The sequence below is a fragment of the Condylura cristata genome, unplaced genomic scaffold (assembly GCF_000260355.1).
Source record: "Condylura cristata isolate star-nosed mole 26May11 unplaced genomic scaffold, ConCri1.0 scaffold00014, whole genome shotgun sequence".
NCBI lineage: Eukaryota > Metazoa > Chordata > Mammalia > Eulipotyphla > Talpidae > Condylura > Condylura cristata.
The window spans coordinates 51,299,218-51,313,931 of NW_004567115.1; the positions used below are offsets into that span (position 1 = coordinate 51,299,218).

At 58.8% G+C, this 14,714-nt stretch overlaps 2 protein-coding genes across 3 annotated transcripts in view; one reads left to right on the top strand and one right to left on the bottom strand.

Annotated features, from left to right (window-relative positions):
• Positions 1 to 5,191, bottom strand: part of CLU (clusterin) — a 9,294-nt gene extending 4,103 nt beyond the window's left edge. The window contains exons 1-3 of one of the 2 annotated variants that reach the window (XM_012724946.1): positions 5,070 to 5,191; positions 1,978 to 2,105; positions 829 to 977 (exon numbers count right to left, since the gene is read on the bottom strand). In XM_012724946.1, the coding sequence (XP_012580400.1) occupies positions 829 to 977; positions 1,978 to 2,071 (243 nt within the window). In that variant the 5' untranslated portion in view covers positions 2,072 to 2,105; positions 5,070 to 5,191. Of the gene's footprint in view, positions 1 to 828; positions 978 to 1,977; positions 2,106 to 5,062 lie in introns of both variants that reach the window. The other variant, XM_004682527.2, reaches the window with a different exon arrangement.
• Positions 4,049 to 14,714, top strand: part of SCARA3 (scavenger receptor class A, member 3) — a 37,358-nt gene continuing 26,692 nt past the window's right edge. The window contains exons 1-3 of the mRNA XM_012724804.1: positions 4,049 to 4,056; positions 7,594 to 7,691; positions 7,925 to 8,087. Coding sequence (XP_012580258.1) covers positions 4,049 to 4,056; positions 7,594 to 7,691; positions 7,925 to 8,087 — 269 coding nt within the window. The remainder of the gene's footprint in view (positions 4,057 to 7,593; positions 7,692 to 7,924; positions 8,088 to 14,714) is intronic.

Here is a 14,714-nt window from a genome sequence, read left to right on the forward strand (position 1 = left end):
GGTGAGAGGAGGAAGATTGGGTTTGTTTGCTCCCTAAGGGGACCGGAGATTTTTAAAAATAAGCTGCTGGTGGAACGATGGCTCTGCTGAGTCTCGCAGGCGGCTCCTAAGCCACTTGCCTCCGGGCTTCCGAGCTTCTCGTTCCTTTTTTTCGAAGTCACACTGCATGGTGATGTGTAAGTTTTAGGGGCGCATTGTGGAGATCAGCCCCTGTGTACGTGCCATTCAGGCCACATCGATCCTTTTTTCCCCAACAACCCACCCCAGCCCCACGTCCTGCCCAGGAACAGTCACTGGCCGTACAGCCCAAAGGTTTATTTTTATTTCCTTTAGTTCATCTGTTGGTTCCTTTTCTCTACATTCCACATAGATGTGAAGTCACATGGTGCTTGTCCTTCTCCAGCTGATGCGTCTCACTAAGTACCACTCCCTCCAAGCACACCCGGTGGTGGCAGGAGCGGTGACCCCGAACTCTACAAAGACCCGGAGCGAGACAGTGGTACCTGCCTTGACCGCCTCCGAGAGAAGCTTCCCGAAGGGGGGTGCCAGCCGTTCCCACAGGCCCTCCAGAGCCCTCCACCCCGCTGCAGCCAGGGTCCAGAAGACCTACTGAAGGCCCCTGGCAGCAGCCCCTGGCCAGGCTCCTGACGAAACCAGATCCAAGACCCCCAGCCTGGGCAGCTTTCAAGAGCAAATAAACCTCCCTGTTTCTTAACCGGCACCCCGATGCCAGCTGCCACAGCCCTGGGCGGAGGGCAGATCACCACGGCAACGCTGCCAGACACCCCTGGCTGTGCTGGTGGTGGGAGCGGGCACGGGGTCTCTCACCTCTTTCTTCTTCTTGACTTCCTCCAGGCTGACCAGCAGCGATTTCCGCTCCTCGTTGGTTTGGTCTATGAGCGTCTTGATCTGTTTCACCCCCTTGAGGGCATTTTTTATCTCCTTATTAATGTACTTGCTCCCCTGCGTGGACATTTCTGCCAGAGAAGGGCAGGGAGGGAGAATGAGGCCACGGGAGAGATGGCCCCGGGGACACACGTCTGGAATCAGCTGGAACACTTGACAGGCCGGGGGGCCAGGGCAGCTGGGAGGGGGTGCCTCGGGGCGCCAGCTTTGCCCCAACACAGGTCCCTACCCCAGGGCTCAGCGTGCAAACCCCACGCTGCCCCCGCTGCTCCCGAAAGCAAACGACCTGAGCCCAGAGTGGCTGGCGAGCGGGGAAAACAATAGCCCCAGCACAAAAGGGCATTCTTTCGGACACAGGTCTTTGTAGAATTCGGTTCCAGAACCCTCCTCTCCTTTGTCCCCAAGCACAGTGCCAGGAGGACAGGGAGATAAGCCTGTGCACTGTCCTTGAGGGGACGGGTCACAGCACACCACGTGGACGGGCGTGAGAAGGAGGAACTGCCGCACCTCTGTGCCGGGCCCGGGCCAGCCCCAGGCTCCAGCGCACTTTCCGGAATATTCCATGCCCCCACCCCACTGTGCACAAGTGAGAAAAGAGTAGACAGTGCGGTCAAGATGCAGCCCCGGGTGGGGCTGGTCACACACTTCCCGCAGAGCTGGTCAGCAGGAGGAAGGAGAGGCCCAGAAGGGGGACGCCCGCTGGGCACAGCACGACCGGCCTCATCTTCCTGGTATTTCCCCTTCCTTGCAGAGAATACGTGCTTTGGGGGTAGAGAGATGGAGGACGTGTGCAGTAAGCACTATGGGAAATCAGAGGGGGTCTGCGCAGAGGGCAGAATGGCCCAGCTCGGGAGCCTCCGTGAGGGCCTGTGGGCACTGGGCTGAGCGCAGGGGCAGCAGCAGGCAGGCTCAGGGCTGCCTGCACCTGCTGGGAGCAGCCTGGCCCCCGGGGCCCAGCCCAGCAGGCCTGCAGCGGACGTGTGGGCGCCCACCATCAAGCCCACTGTGGTGAAGCACAGGGCGGCGCTTTAACCGGAGGCCCGCCTGAGAGCAGGCGTCCGGTCCACTCACCCTGGAGCTCCTTGTCCTGGATGTCCTTGGCTCCCAGGACCTGCCCATTCTCCCAGCTCAGCACCAGCCCCAGCAGCAGCAGGAGAGTCTTCATCTCGCCTCCTCAATTCTGGAATCTTAGCACGCCTCTGTTTGCAGAGAACAGGAGGCTGTCATGGAAACAGCTAGCGGGCAGCTGCGTCCCCACCAGCCCCAGCCCCAGCGGCCTTCCAGGGCCTGCACAGGCCTGGCCATGTGCTAGCCCCTCTGCTGGGAGATGCACCTGACCCCTATGTCCTGGGAACCTGGACGCTCTGGGATCATTCACCCTGCCTGCTCCCCGAAAGTGGAGATGGCACCCAGGGCTGGCAAACCCCTACTGTGTGCTGGCTCACCCTGCCCTGTCCACTGCAGGCATGACCAATCGATCACAGCACGTTTCCCCTGAGTCGCCACACCCCTGAAGCTAGGACAGTCGACCCTCTGGGTCACAAAGGGAAACCCCAGTGGTGGGTCACCCCTAGTGTGAGATGTGAGCCGGGGTGGGGGGGGTAAGAGGAAAGCGGAGAGGGGGACCACCCAAGGCTAGCAAGGAGGGAAGAGTCAGAGGGTTTCAGGGCCCATGGAGCAGCCCTCTAGACACCCCTCTGGCAGGACGTGCCTCTGCTCTGCCAAGGCCCCTTTCGCAGCCAACACAGGGCGCCCTGCCAAGGTTGGGTGCCCTGCACCACGGCCAGCTGCCTGGAGTCCAGGGACCAGGCCTCTGCCAGGTCTTACACAATGGCCCTTTCCCAGAAGCTGAGTTGTTGCATAAAACAGAATCCCTGCATCCCCCACCGGCCCCAGCCTCTTCCACCAGCAGCCTGATCTGCATTCACCCACTTCCCATAGCAGAAGGGAGAGGTGGGCCCCCCACCCTGAAATTGTGCTCACCCGGGCCTCAGAGGGGCCAGGAGGGGACCCCTCGTCCTGCCCTGAGCTCCGAGGCCCTGCTGCCCACTTGTAGAACAGGCAGAGACCTTCCCTGCAAAGTCCCCCGCTGAGCAGAGCTGTGGTTCCCACGCTGAGGGCGAGAAGACTCACGGCCTCCCAGCCAGATGGGAAGCCGGCCTCCCCCAGGCTCTGGCTGCTCACTGGGGCCTGAAACGCCTCGGGCAGGGACAGAGCCCGCGTCGCCCACAGAGTCACCTCAGAACTACCCATACAAGAGCCTGGAGCTGGGCTTAGACATCAGCATCGGGCCCTGAAGCACACGCACACAGATGGGGGCTGAGCGCACAGAAACCCAGCTCCAGGGCAGGGCACCCCAGGCAGGGCGCCCCAGGCCGGTCATCCAGCACTTGGGAACAGCTCACTCCCCTGCCCTTCCCACTCCCTCAGTAGGGATGTAGGGATGGGGGTCCCCAAGGCGACAGCAAGCTGGTGTCAGCCCCAGGGTGAGACCCGAGCCCTCCCAAGCCTCAGAGTTCTGGGGACTGCGACCCCCTGAAACCTCTGAACCCCAGGGGCTCTGTCTGTGTACTGATCTGCCGTGAGCCCACAGAGGTAAAGGTTCCACCCACAAGGCCTTTGCAGCATGGCAGCGAGTTCTGGCTTCTGCAGAATCTGCCCTAGGGACAGGGGTGGGCATTCGCTTACCTGCAGGGGGCGGGGGAGGGGACAGAGGGCTGAAACGGGGCACAGATTCCGGCCCCCCCCCCCAGAAGGCTCAGCTTGGCCTCGGTAAAATGGCCGCCTACACTCAGCGCCCAGACACCCCGAGTTGTGATGCTGCTTCCGATTCAGAGCCTGCTCTACCACCACGGGCGATCCGGACACTGCGGTCCAAGGACACTGGCTGGCTGCGTCCCTCTGGGCTGGCTGGCCCCGCTGTCCCTCCTGGCTGGCGCCCCGCCCACCATGTGCCGCGAGACCCAGCGGGCCAAGGCCCCTGCCTGCTGCCCACAGCGAGGCCTCTCCACCCCCACACACACACCCCCCCCAGGCTTAACCTTAGTGCAGGGTCACCTGGGGGCAGGGGACACCTGAGCCAGCAGAGCACAGGGGCCTCCCCAGACATGGGGACTGGGCCAGAGAAATGAGGAAACCCGTGATGCACCTGTAAGTCCCAGCCTGGACCCGTGGGCTATTTCCTTCACTTGACTGCACCTTCACGCGATCAGATTCTTTACCCCATGGTCTCGCCTAGCTTCAAAGCACCTTCCTGGCTGCAGGGTCCATTTTCTGATGCATCTGTCGCCCCTCCCCCGGGCTGGGCTGCAGCTTCCCCCCATCACAACCAACACGCACCAGAATCCTTTAATTCACGGCGGCTGCGCTTGCGTTTACACTCCTAACTCCTCTCTTTAAAAGAATAATAACTGATGATGGTGCCGCTGCGCTTCTCCCCTCTAGCTCCAGACATCCGAGAAGTCTGATCCCAGTCATGGTCCTCACCTGCTGTTTCTTTGGAGACAGCCCCAAGCCTCCCCAGGCCTCGCTTATCATCTATAAGAGAGGGGGGATGAGCTGTCTGGGGTGACTTTTCTCCCTCCGATGGGCCCGTGCTTGGGAAGCACCAGAGTAGGATTTAAGAGGTTGCAACATATGCTCAGCCAGGACATCTCACTGAGGACCGCGCCATCCAGGGGACTGGATGCAGGGTAAACACGATGACTCAACACCTGACCTCCTCGGGCTGCTCCAGCCCCCTGCTGCTCCCCACCCCCACCTCCAGGTCCACACCTCTGTGGGGGAGGGAGGGAGAAGGGGGAGGCCGCAGGAAGCGGCTACGGCAGCCGCCCCCTGCCCCAGGCTCCAGCTTTCCAGTTCCTTCCCGGTATTTGCACCGAAGCATCATGACACCTGTCCTATGTGCCCGGCAGACTCGCGCTTGGAGCTGAAGCGCACTGGGCGGCCGCAGCCTGCGCGCTCCCTCAGCAATTTCCAGCATTTGCGGGCTCGGCTGCGGTCAACAGCGGAGCCTCCCTTCCCGGCTCAGGGACTCCATGGGAAGGCAGCTGGCCAGGCCAGGCCAGCCCGAGTGGCCCGGTGGTCGGCCGCCCCCGCCCCTGCCCTCCCCCCATCCCGTCAGTGCGTAGAGGGAGGGAAGGTGGGGACCGCTCACCGTTTCCCGTTTCGCTGCACCCGGGCCGGTGCGCTCCCGCTGGCTACGCCGCACCAGCGACCGGAGCGCGCCTGTATTTATAGCACAGAGCGTAGTATACACCCCCTTGGGGGCTGGCTGCAAACCTGCATGACTCACGCCCCAAGAATGCCATGAAATGCACCGGGAGCTTTCTGGAAGCCTCGCGGGAGGGGCGCGCGTTCCGGTGCAGGTCCCGCGTCGGGCGCGCGGGGGCGCCTGGGCACTGCGGAAGGCCTTGGCTCGGGGAGCCCTGGGGTGCTACCCACTCGGCTCCCGGTTCCCTGGGGCTCCAAGCTGGGGGCGGCGCCCGAGCGAGAGCGAGGGGAGCACCTGGGCTACGTGCTCGCGACTCTCCACACTTGGAGGGGTCCCCTGGGCTCCTGGCCAAAATAAAACGGCACAGCTCGCTGCTCTGTTAATCTTTCACATTCAACATGCGTCACTCTCGTGTCCCTTTACTGTCAGTACCTGAAATGAGGAGGCAGGGATGGAGAGGTCCCTCTTGCTCCAGGAGAGAGGGCACACACGTATGCGCCTTCCATCCCGGTCCCCGCCGGCACCCTGCCGTCCTGCTTCGCCACGGGGAACAGACGCGTTTGCAGGGAGATCCCCAGCGCTACATCTGGGAATCAGACGCCCCCTGACCTCGTGATTCATGGCCTGTGAGCAACTCCGCTGTCCACTTTGGGTGCAGTCTCCCGGGTAGTGGGGGACCCCTGCTAGTTTGACATCCTGTTTGTGGCTGCCTGCGGCTGGCTTGAAATTCTCCATGGTTCTAAAACAAGGTGCCCAGCATTTTCATTTTGCACGAGCTTTGAAAATGATGCACCACCCCGTCCCCACCCCAGGTTTTTGTCTCTGAATAGGGAGTGAGGGGGACACATTCGTTTCTGGACTCCTTTCTGACCAACCCAGAAGCCCCCCCCCCCAGTACTACTTCTTGGGGAGGGAGCTGAGTCCACCACTCTGGACCCTCAAGACGTTTGAGTACTGAAGTGGGGTGAGATGGGCCTGTAGCAGACACTGCTAGGTGGGGGTGGCAACGTCAAAAGCCCCAGGGAAGGGTGCGTTGGCCCAGTCCTCACCAGGGAAATGCAGGGGACACGGCCATGAGATCTCACGCACAGGGTTAGAGTGGCGATTGTCGAAATACCCAGAAGTACTAAGTGCTGGCCGGGACGCAGAGGAAAGGAGACCCCGCCTGCTCCCCAACTGTTGGTGGGAACAATGACAGTGGGAAACACTGTGGAGGTTCCTGAAAAGGTTGAAAACACAATTACCGTATGACCCAGCAGCCCCACTTCTGGGCACTTCCCAGAGGCACAGGAAAACACTGCTTTGGCAGGGCGCACGCCCCCCAAGTTTGCTGCAGCACCATTCACAAGCTTTGGAAGAACCCCAGCACCCAATGATGGATGAACAGATAAAGACGGGATTCGTGGATGTGGTAGAATACTACTCGGCTATGAAAAAGACAGGCTTGTGCCATTTGTGACAACATGAATGGGCCTGGAGGTGGTTAGGTTTAGTGAAATCAGTGAGGAGAAAGATAAATGCCATAGATTTCACCCACATGTAGGTTACAAAGAAAAGAGAAATTGAAAGACAAGACAAAATCAAGACCGAACCTTAGACTGACAAGAGAATCGCAGCTATTAGACGGGAGGAGAGAGAGAGAGAACTGAGAGTGGACGGGCCGGTGGTGGGTGGTGACTGGGTATCTGGTGGCAGGTGTGGGGGACAGGTACAGGTGCCAGGCCCCTGAAACCTGTGCAGTGTTGTGAACAAGGTTACCTCAGTACAAAGAAAGAGATGTAAGGGAAGGGCCTAGAGGGGGTGGCGTGTCCAGGGGTCAAGTTTTCCTGTTCACAACTTACAAGGTGGAGTTGGGGCGCTATCTCTGGCTGCCCGAGCTCCAGGGGTCACGAGGACCCCCCCTTTCAGGAAGGAGCTCCTAGGCCCGGGTGGAAAGACGGATCCTGGGGTGCAGCAACCTGGAATTCCCCCACAGCCTCAGCCCTGCCCTGGCCCTGGGTGACTCGGCCCAGGTCCCCAGCATTTGGTTTCTGCCATCTGGACACTGACGGCCTGGACGGTACTGTCTCCGGGGTCCCCTTATCCTCATTGAGGAAATGCTGAGTCTGAGGAGAACTTCAGCCCCGATGTTTAAAGAAATGCAGCGAGAATGCAGAGGAATAATTCCCAGTTCCCCCACCCCCCCCCAAATTCATTTTCCTCTGAAAAGGAGAAGGAAGATCCGGAGCACCCTAGAGTGGACGAGCGGTGGGGGAGGCTGCTCTTCCTGGCACATCAGCACCCAAGGTCAGAAACTCGCTCAGTGCTCGCTCCCTGTAACTCTCTGTCCCGGCTCCCCCACCCTCCGGCACCCCTGCCCAGTGTCCGCGATAACTGTACTTTAAAAGTCAGACTCTGGAGGACAGTGGGCAAGGCGGGCGCGGAGGAGGGGCGGGGGTGCAGCCGGCTCCCGGGGGACCCCTCCCTTGCTCCAGCTGCAAGCGAGGCAGGCGGGAACTGGACTGGCAGGACGAGCTGGATGTGGAAAGCACCGTGAAGACGCCGCTGCATTTTGAGCCGTCCAAGTCCACCCGTGGGTACGGCCCTCACTCAAGGCGTGCCCCAGCCCCACCCCCAGGCGGTCACCCTGCCGCTGGCCGGCCACTGGGAGCGCAGTCCCCCAGGCGCTGCTCCAGCGAGGCCTTCTTGGCTGGCTGAGCCCAGGTCTGCCTCTGCTCCGGCTAGCCCCAGCTCTGGCGCTGGAACCACGGAGAAAACGCTGCCCGGGCCTCAGGCCTTTGAGAGCAGCTGCCGGGTCTCTCCCAGGCACCCAGGAGGTGCTGCCTGCCCGCCCCTGGGGACAGCTTCTGCCCTACCCTCGGGCCCTGGTTCTGGGGCCGCGGCACCACGGAGGACTGACCCCGGAGGAGGGCGGGTTTGCCCCTGGCCTGGGCCGACCCCTGGAGGCACCCGGCTGCCGGGCCGCTGGGTGAGCGTCCGTCCATCCGTCTGTCCGTCCCCACGCGCATGCAGAACCGTCCTCCTCCGCAGGCGGGCGCGGCGGCCTCCTCACTACTGGGGCGGGGGGTGGTGAGAGCACAGGGTCTTAGTTTCATTCCTTCCCCAGAGTGGGGGCCACTGCCCGGGGAGACGGGAGAGGAGCCAGCTCCTTTCCTAGGCTGCCCACCACCGGCCCCGCCTGGCCGCGCACCCTCATGGCCAGCTCAGCTCTACCCTCTGTTCAGTACCCGCAGACTCACTGGGACACACTAGGGGCACGGGCAGGGGCAGGGCCTGCGCCTGGGTGTGCTCAGGCGGTCACAGCCCGACGGAGGACGCAGATAAGGTCACTTGCTGCAGTCGGCCCACGCGGGCGCAGCAGTGACCGCCCGCTTCTGGCCTCGCCAAGGTCCAGAAGCGGTCTGGGCTGCGCGTCCCTGTCTTCCCACAGAGGCGCTCGTGACGAAACGGGAGGGGCTCCCCGCTCTCCTGAGCGCCGGCCTGGGCCTGTGGTCCGCTCCCTCGCTGTCCCAGCTCCGCTGTGGTTCGGTCCGGAGCTCCCTCAGGGCTGCTCCCCTCGGCTCCAGCCCCTCCATCAGCAGACACCTTTTCCTAATGGACCCCCATGTGTGCCTCAGGTCAAACCCACTTTTTCTGCAAGCAGCTAGAATCCAGCTAACAAGTATCCCTGGATCAGCGGTTCTCCATGGAACCACAGAGTGGACTCACTGGGGTCCCTAAAGAGTGACCAAAGCCTGGTCCCGGCAGGGGACGTGACGCAGACTTCTCGGGAGGCCGGAGATGCACCACGACCCAGCCAGGGCCACTGGTTCTCTCTCCTGCTGGGTCACACTGACGCCAACCCCGGCCAGGACGCCCGCCCGCCTCCCTCTCCCTCTCTGCCAGGGCGCCCCTGGTCCTCATCGCCTGCCTTGTCCCCGTTAAGAGTACCTGGTGCCAGGGGAGAAAATAATAATAATGATGAACAGCCGTATGCCAGAGGCATTTTACGGGGGTGGAGTGGGGAGGGGAGCAAAAACGGTGGGGGCAGGGGAGGGCACTGGACTGTGGCGATGGCACAGGGTGCTGTGGTGATGGGAAGCCCAGGGGATGGCGACTGAGACGGAAAAAGGCCCAAAATGATGTAAAAATGAACTCATATGTTATTTAGAAAATAAAACAACGGTGATGGGACACCCACGGGGATTACAATTGAGATGAAAGAGAAAAGTGTACAGAATGATGTAAAAATAAACTGTTATAAAAAAATAAAAATAAATAAAGAAAAGAAAATAAACAGAGCACCTGGTGTCATTCCATTTTGTAGAAAGCTGGACCCAGGGAGTCCCAGCAAGTGTCGCTTGTGCCGGCTGAGCTCTGCCTCCTCCTCACGGCTCCTCTCTCCTGGTTAGGGCGCACGTGCTCGCTGCCTGGATAGAATGTTTGAGGTCACACAGGCTCGGCACCCCTGCTCTCCTGGAGTGGGGCCACCCGGCACCTTGCTCTGCGCCTCCCTGTCCCCACAAACTCGGGTTGGCCACAGCCCCCCTCCTGTGGCCTTTGAGACAAACACAGGACTCCCCCCTGGGCTGAGGAGGCCAGAGGCTCTTCCCACCTGCACTTTATGAAGCCCCTGCTTGTAAGCAAGTTTCTCCTGCTCACTGTCACTTGACTTTATAACACACTGTGCTTCTCAGATCGTGTCAGCTGCCCCGGGGCGTGTTGGGGTGTGCTGGGACCTCAGCAAGACACGGAGAGCCTGGCAGCAGTCTTACAGATTGAGGGAGACCGTCCCTGTTGAGGGGGTGACCGGCGTCCCTGAGCACTTCTGCTCCAAGTCTCGTACCTCTAAGGCAACAGGCTGCTGCGTATACCCGAGGTGCTCAGGACGTGCCATGCTCATGTATGTGAGTGTCCAGACTCTGCGACGTGTGGAAGGGGTTCTGCGCTGTCCTTTCTCCTTAAAAATAAAGGTAAAATCGCATTCGCCTTGCTCTCTGCGTAATGTTTATCCATTTATGCATACAAGAACTGGAGTGTAGGCACAGAACATCTTGCTGCGCCCTGTGGGTCACTCCCTGGCCGGGATCGAACTCAGGCTGCAGCGGCCGCAGTAGCTTGATAGCGCCGAGATTTAACCCCTGCGCCGCCAGGGAGGTCTGCTCGCTTCCTCTCAATAAAACACTCCAGACATCCTTCCAAGTCAGTGCAGAGACAGATCTAGCCCTCATATTCAGTCACATTCTACCCAGCCACCTCTGATGCTGCCTTCTCTTCCACAGCTGACACCTTTGGCATGCACCTGACTGAACATGGTGGTGTTTTATGCTGCCAGGTAGATTCTCAGGCTGGGAGTGAGGTATAAAAGGACACACGTGGTCTTAATGCTGAAATAAACTGCATTTATTAGTAGGTGTTGCATGAACACCTACCCCACATTTCCCATGAGATCATCAGGCTAGAAATTGTTAGCTTTTTTTTTTTTTAAGATTTTATTTATTTATGCACACAGAACTGGGGTATAGGCCAGAGGTGCAGGGATGGTGAGAGGCTTCACCACACACAGAGTGGGGAGCAGAACAGGCAGATTGACGAAGCACACTGCTGAGGGGAGCAGCGGGCAGGTCAGGAGAGGTCTGCTGTGCCATGTGGTCACCTCCAGGGCAGGCGGGGATCGAACTCATGCGGAAGTGGCTTAAGCTTCTTAGTGCTGTGCTGTAACCCGCTGCCCGGAAATTGTTAGCTTTTGAACACTTTTACCAGTCTGGGTGGTTAACATGTCTAATGCCACCTCCACCTCTTCGGAAGTTTATCATTTTCAAACAAAGTTTCCTCTGATATGACTTGCCTGTCCCTGTTCTTTACTCATTTTATTGGGTTATTCATCCATTTCTAGCAACCGACAGGTGCTCTTTAACAAAGTCATCTGATTGGGGGTAGTTGTGTCTCCGAGGCTTTTTAGAAATGTGCATGTAGTGAAAGTTGTTTAACTTTTCTTTTACACGTTCTAGGCCTCCTGTCTTACTGAAGACTGTCTTCGTCTCTCAAAAATATGGATGTTTTCCTAATTTTCTTCCAGTTTTCTATATGTATTAGCTTGGTACTGAGAAATGTAATCCAAATGGAGTGTGTATATGGGGGGGGGGGGTTTGCAGGGGGTGGAAGAGGAAGGTCAAGCAGAGATCTAACTTCATTTTCTTCCAGTTGAGTTGCCAATTATGTCAACATGATTCAGCAAATAAGCCACCTATTCATGCCGAGATGAAAGGCCAGTTTGTCGTCTATGGAGTTTCCCAAATAAACTTGGCCCTATTTCAAGACTTTCTAGTCTACTCCTCTGATTTATTCCTGTGTAAAATTTTGTTCTCATTACATAGTTTTAAAATAATATTTAACATTGAGAAGGCAATGTCCCCTGCTCTTCCCATCACTTTTCTGGGCTATTCCAGGACATGATTTCTTCTGTATGAACTTTAAATTAATTTTGTCCCATTGAAGAGCTGTATCCTAATTGGTCATATTCATTGTGGAAGAATGACATCTTAATATTCTTTCTTAGAAGAATATTTAGAAGCGTGGCCTATATCTAGAAGTCATTCAAATGATTAATTTTACTTCTATGTGGAATTTTGTTTCAGCCAAGTGAGTAATGTGCAGATTGTTAAAACAGCAACTACTCCCAAATGTTCCCAGGACAGCGTTCTTTGCTCCAGCTCTCACTACTCCCACGGTGGGCCCACCCAGCCCAACCGGAAAGACCGCCCCTATGGTAAAACAAAGACCATTTCGTGCAGAACTGCAGGCAACATTTCTACAGGTTTGTGAAACAGAAGTGTAACTGGGCAGCCCTGTAACAGCAGAGCCTCAAGGACACTTGTGACGCTGATGCTGTCCTCGTCACCGGCGAAGAAAAATCCTGCAGGCGCCTGAAGTGGAGACTCCCCAGATCATGTAGTTCGGAGCCCCCACTTTGTCTAGCCTCTGCCCTGCTCTCCAGACACGAGCTGGCAGGCAGCAGGCACTCGGGTCATGCTTGTAAGCGACTCGTGTGAAGTTCCCAGTGAAAGCCATCCAGACCCCACCACTTCCTGGCGGTCTGTCTTCTGGGTTCAGAGCACAACTTACATCAGCAAGGAGAGGCAACATGCTCCCGCCCCGGCCCTGTTCTGACTGATACTGCAAATGTATTTGCTCGGCAAGTCAGTGGATGGCAGGCAAGCATGGCCCAAGGGCAACGGGACCTTTTCCCTGCGGGGCCAGGTTCACCTGTGCTCACGCACCTGGCAGTGAACCACCTGCAGAATTCCAGCGTATTTCTCCAGAACTTCAGCTAATTCACTGCAGCCCCAGTTGAGATAGTCCTGGACTTGGCTGTCTCGGTTCTGAATGAGAGACAAAGACATAAGCAGGCCTCTGGGTGTCCATCCGGAGAGCAGGTGAGTGGCCACTTGCACCCAGGTGGGCCGCTGCTATACTGACCGTCACACGCGCCACTGGCTTAGCAAGTGGACGGCTGCGTGAGGCCCACGGGAAGGCCCGACCCCTCCCTCTTTCAGAGAATCCCATCTGAATCCCGTTCGCTACCGAGCCTCCCCAGGAAGCACCCTGGCCAACAGGCACGTTGCTACTAAACGTCGTGGCTGACTTTTATCAACCTGTTTGATGCTTGTTTGGTGATCAGCCTCGAAGAACCCAGAGGGTTCCTAGGTGACTTCTTTTGCATCCCGAACTTCGCTAGGCCATGATACCCAGATATTTGTCCAAACATTCTAGAGGCTTCTGGGAAGGGATTTCTAGAGGCGACTGGCATTTACAACCACAGGTTTGAGTCAAGAGATTGGCCTGCACCCTGCAGGGGCTCCAGCCAGCCAGTTGAGGAGCACAAGAGGAGAAAGGCAGGAGTCTTGCCAGGAGCTTGCCCTTGGACTGGAGCTTCAGAGTCAGCTCTTCCCGGGTCTCCAGCCTGGGCTATTGCTTCTGTCTCTCTGGAGAATCCTGCCTGATACAGAGTTAGCACTACGAAATGCTCGAAGAGGACACAGGTTTTTGCAAAGGCAGCAAAAGGCCAGGAAGCCAAACTCTAGGCAGTTCAAGGGTATCAGGGTGGAGGGAAGAGCGAGGCCGTCTCCCAAATCCCTTCCTGGAGAGGACAGGCAGGGGAGGAAAGGGCCAAGGAAGAGCAGGAAATGAGGGCAGGCGCTGGAGGCGCCTTGTGTTTTGCGTTGGTTTGGTTTTGCCTGAAGTAGAAAAGAAGAAGAGGTGTGGACCTGGCCGGGAGGCCGTGGCACAGCGGGCAATGAGCGGAGCCGAAGCCCTGGGAGCCGATGGCAGCACCGCTCGGGAGGTCCCGCCCCCCGGGCACCACCTGCAGGACCCTGTTCGTCCCTCTGAGTGGCTTCTGCTCTTCAGCTAGCTCCTCTGCCTGCCAGCGCCATGAGGATGGCTTATGCCTGCTCTCCACACCTCGAGCCTGCTCAAGCCAAAGCAGGTCTCCCCACCCCATCCCACCCAACCACCCACCCAGGGCTGCGGGGCACAGCCTGACCCTAGGTTTACCGCCTCCACACCGGTCTCTGGGGGTGTTGGGGCCCTTCCAGCTGGGCCCAGCCCACGCCTCTGGCGATAGGTAGAAACCGACAAACTGTAGCAGAAAGTTTTGGACATGCAGGTAGGCATCTAGGTAAAGTTACCTTTGAGGTAAAGAGCTCCCTGGAGCTGAAGCAGCTCTCTTGATCCCCAGTCCTGGGAGACTGGGGCACACTCAAAGACTGGACCAGAGTCACGAGGCAGGGTGCGCCCTGACCTCCACCCACCTGAGGGGCCAGGTCCTCTGGCCCCTCAGCCTCCTCACCTGTAAAAGGCCCAGCGGGGTTCCCAGCTCACTCTCAGGCCTGGGGTGGTCCTGCTGAGAAGACGGAGAGCATGCACTTGGGGAACTAAAATATGAGACGGGGGGGGGGGGGGCCCAACCCGGCTGCTCGCGTGGGGCGGCTGTCTCGCGGCTGCTCTGCTCACGGCTTGGGAAAGTTTCTCCTCCCCTTTGCCTCACCTACTTTGCTCCTGGGGTGAAGGGGAAAAGATGTGTGGGTGCAGGGGTGTGACTAAGGGGGTGACTTTAACCTGCAGAAGGTCCAGGCCAGGCTGTCCCTACTCGGGGTCCCATCTCTTCCTGCACCCCCCTGGCGTAGCCAGGTATCACCCACAACTCCTGGTTCTCCTCACCTGCATCCACCTCTGGTGATAGAACCTGTCAGTCAAGCAGTGCTGAGGGAGCTTGGGCAGAAGTGGCACCCAGTATGTCCCCCACAAGAGCCCCGCAAAAGCCCCACCCATGAAGAAGGACCTGAGGTTGGCCGCGGAGGGTGCCGGACCAGCAGCCAGGGCACCCCCAGCCCATGCCCCTCAGCCCCACTGTTCCCCAGGCCCATCCAAGAGTCTGAGGCCCAGCTCGCGGGAGGCGAGAAGTGACCCCCAGTGTGGAGGCAGAGCTGGGGGCTTCGGGCAGCGTGCGGTGCGGGACTCTGGGAGCCAAAACACCAAAGTCCAGTCTGAGGTTCCCGGGGAGGGCTGCGGCTGGACCCGCGCCCCCTCCTTGTCCCAGCCCCCCCCGCCCCCC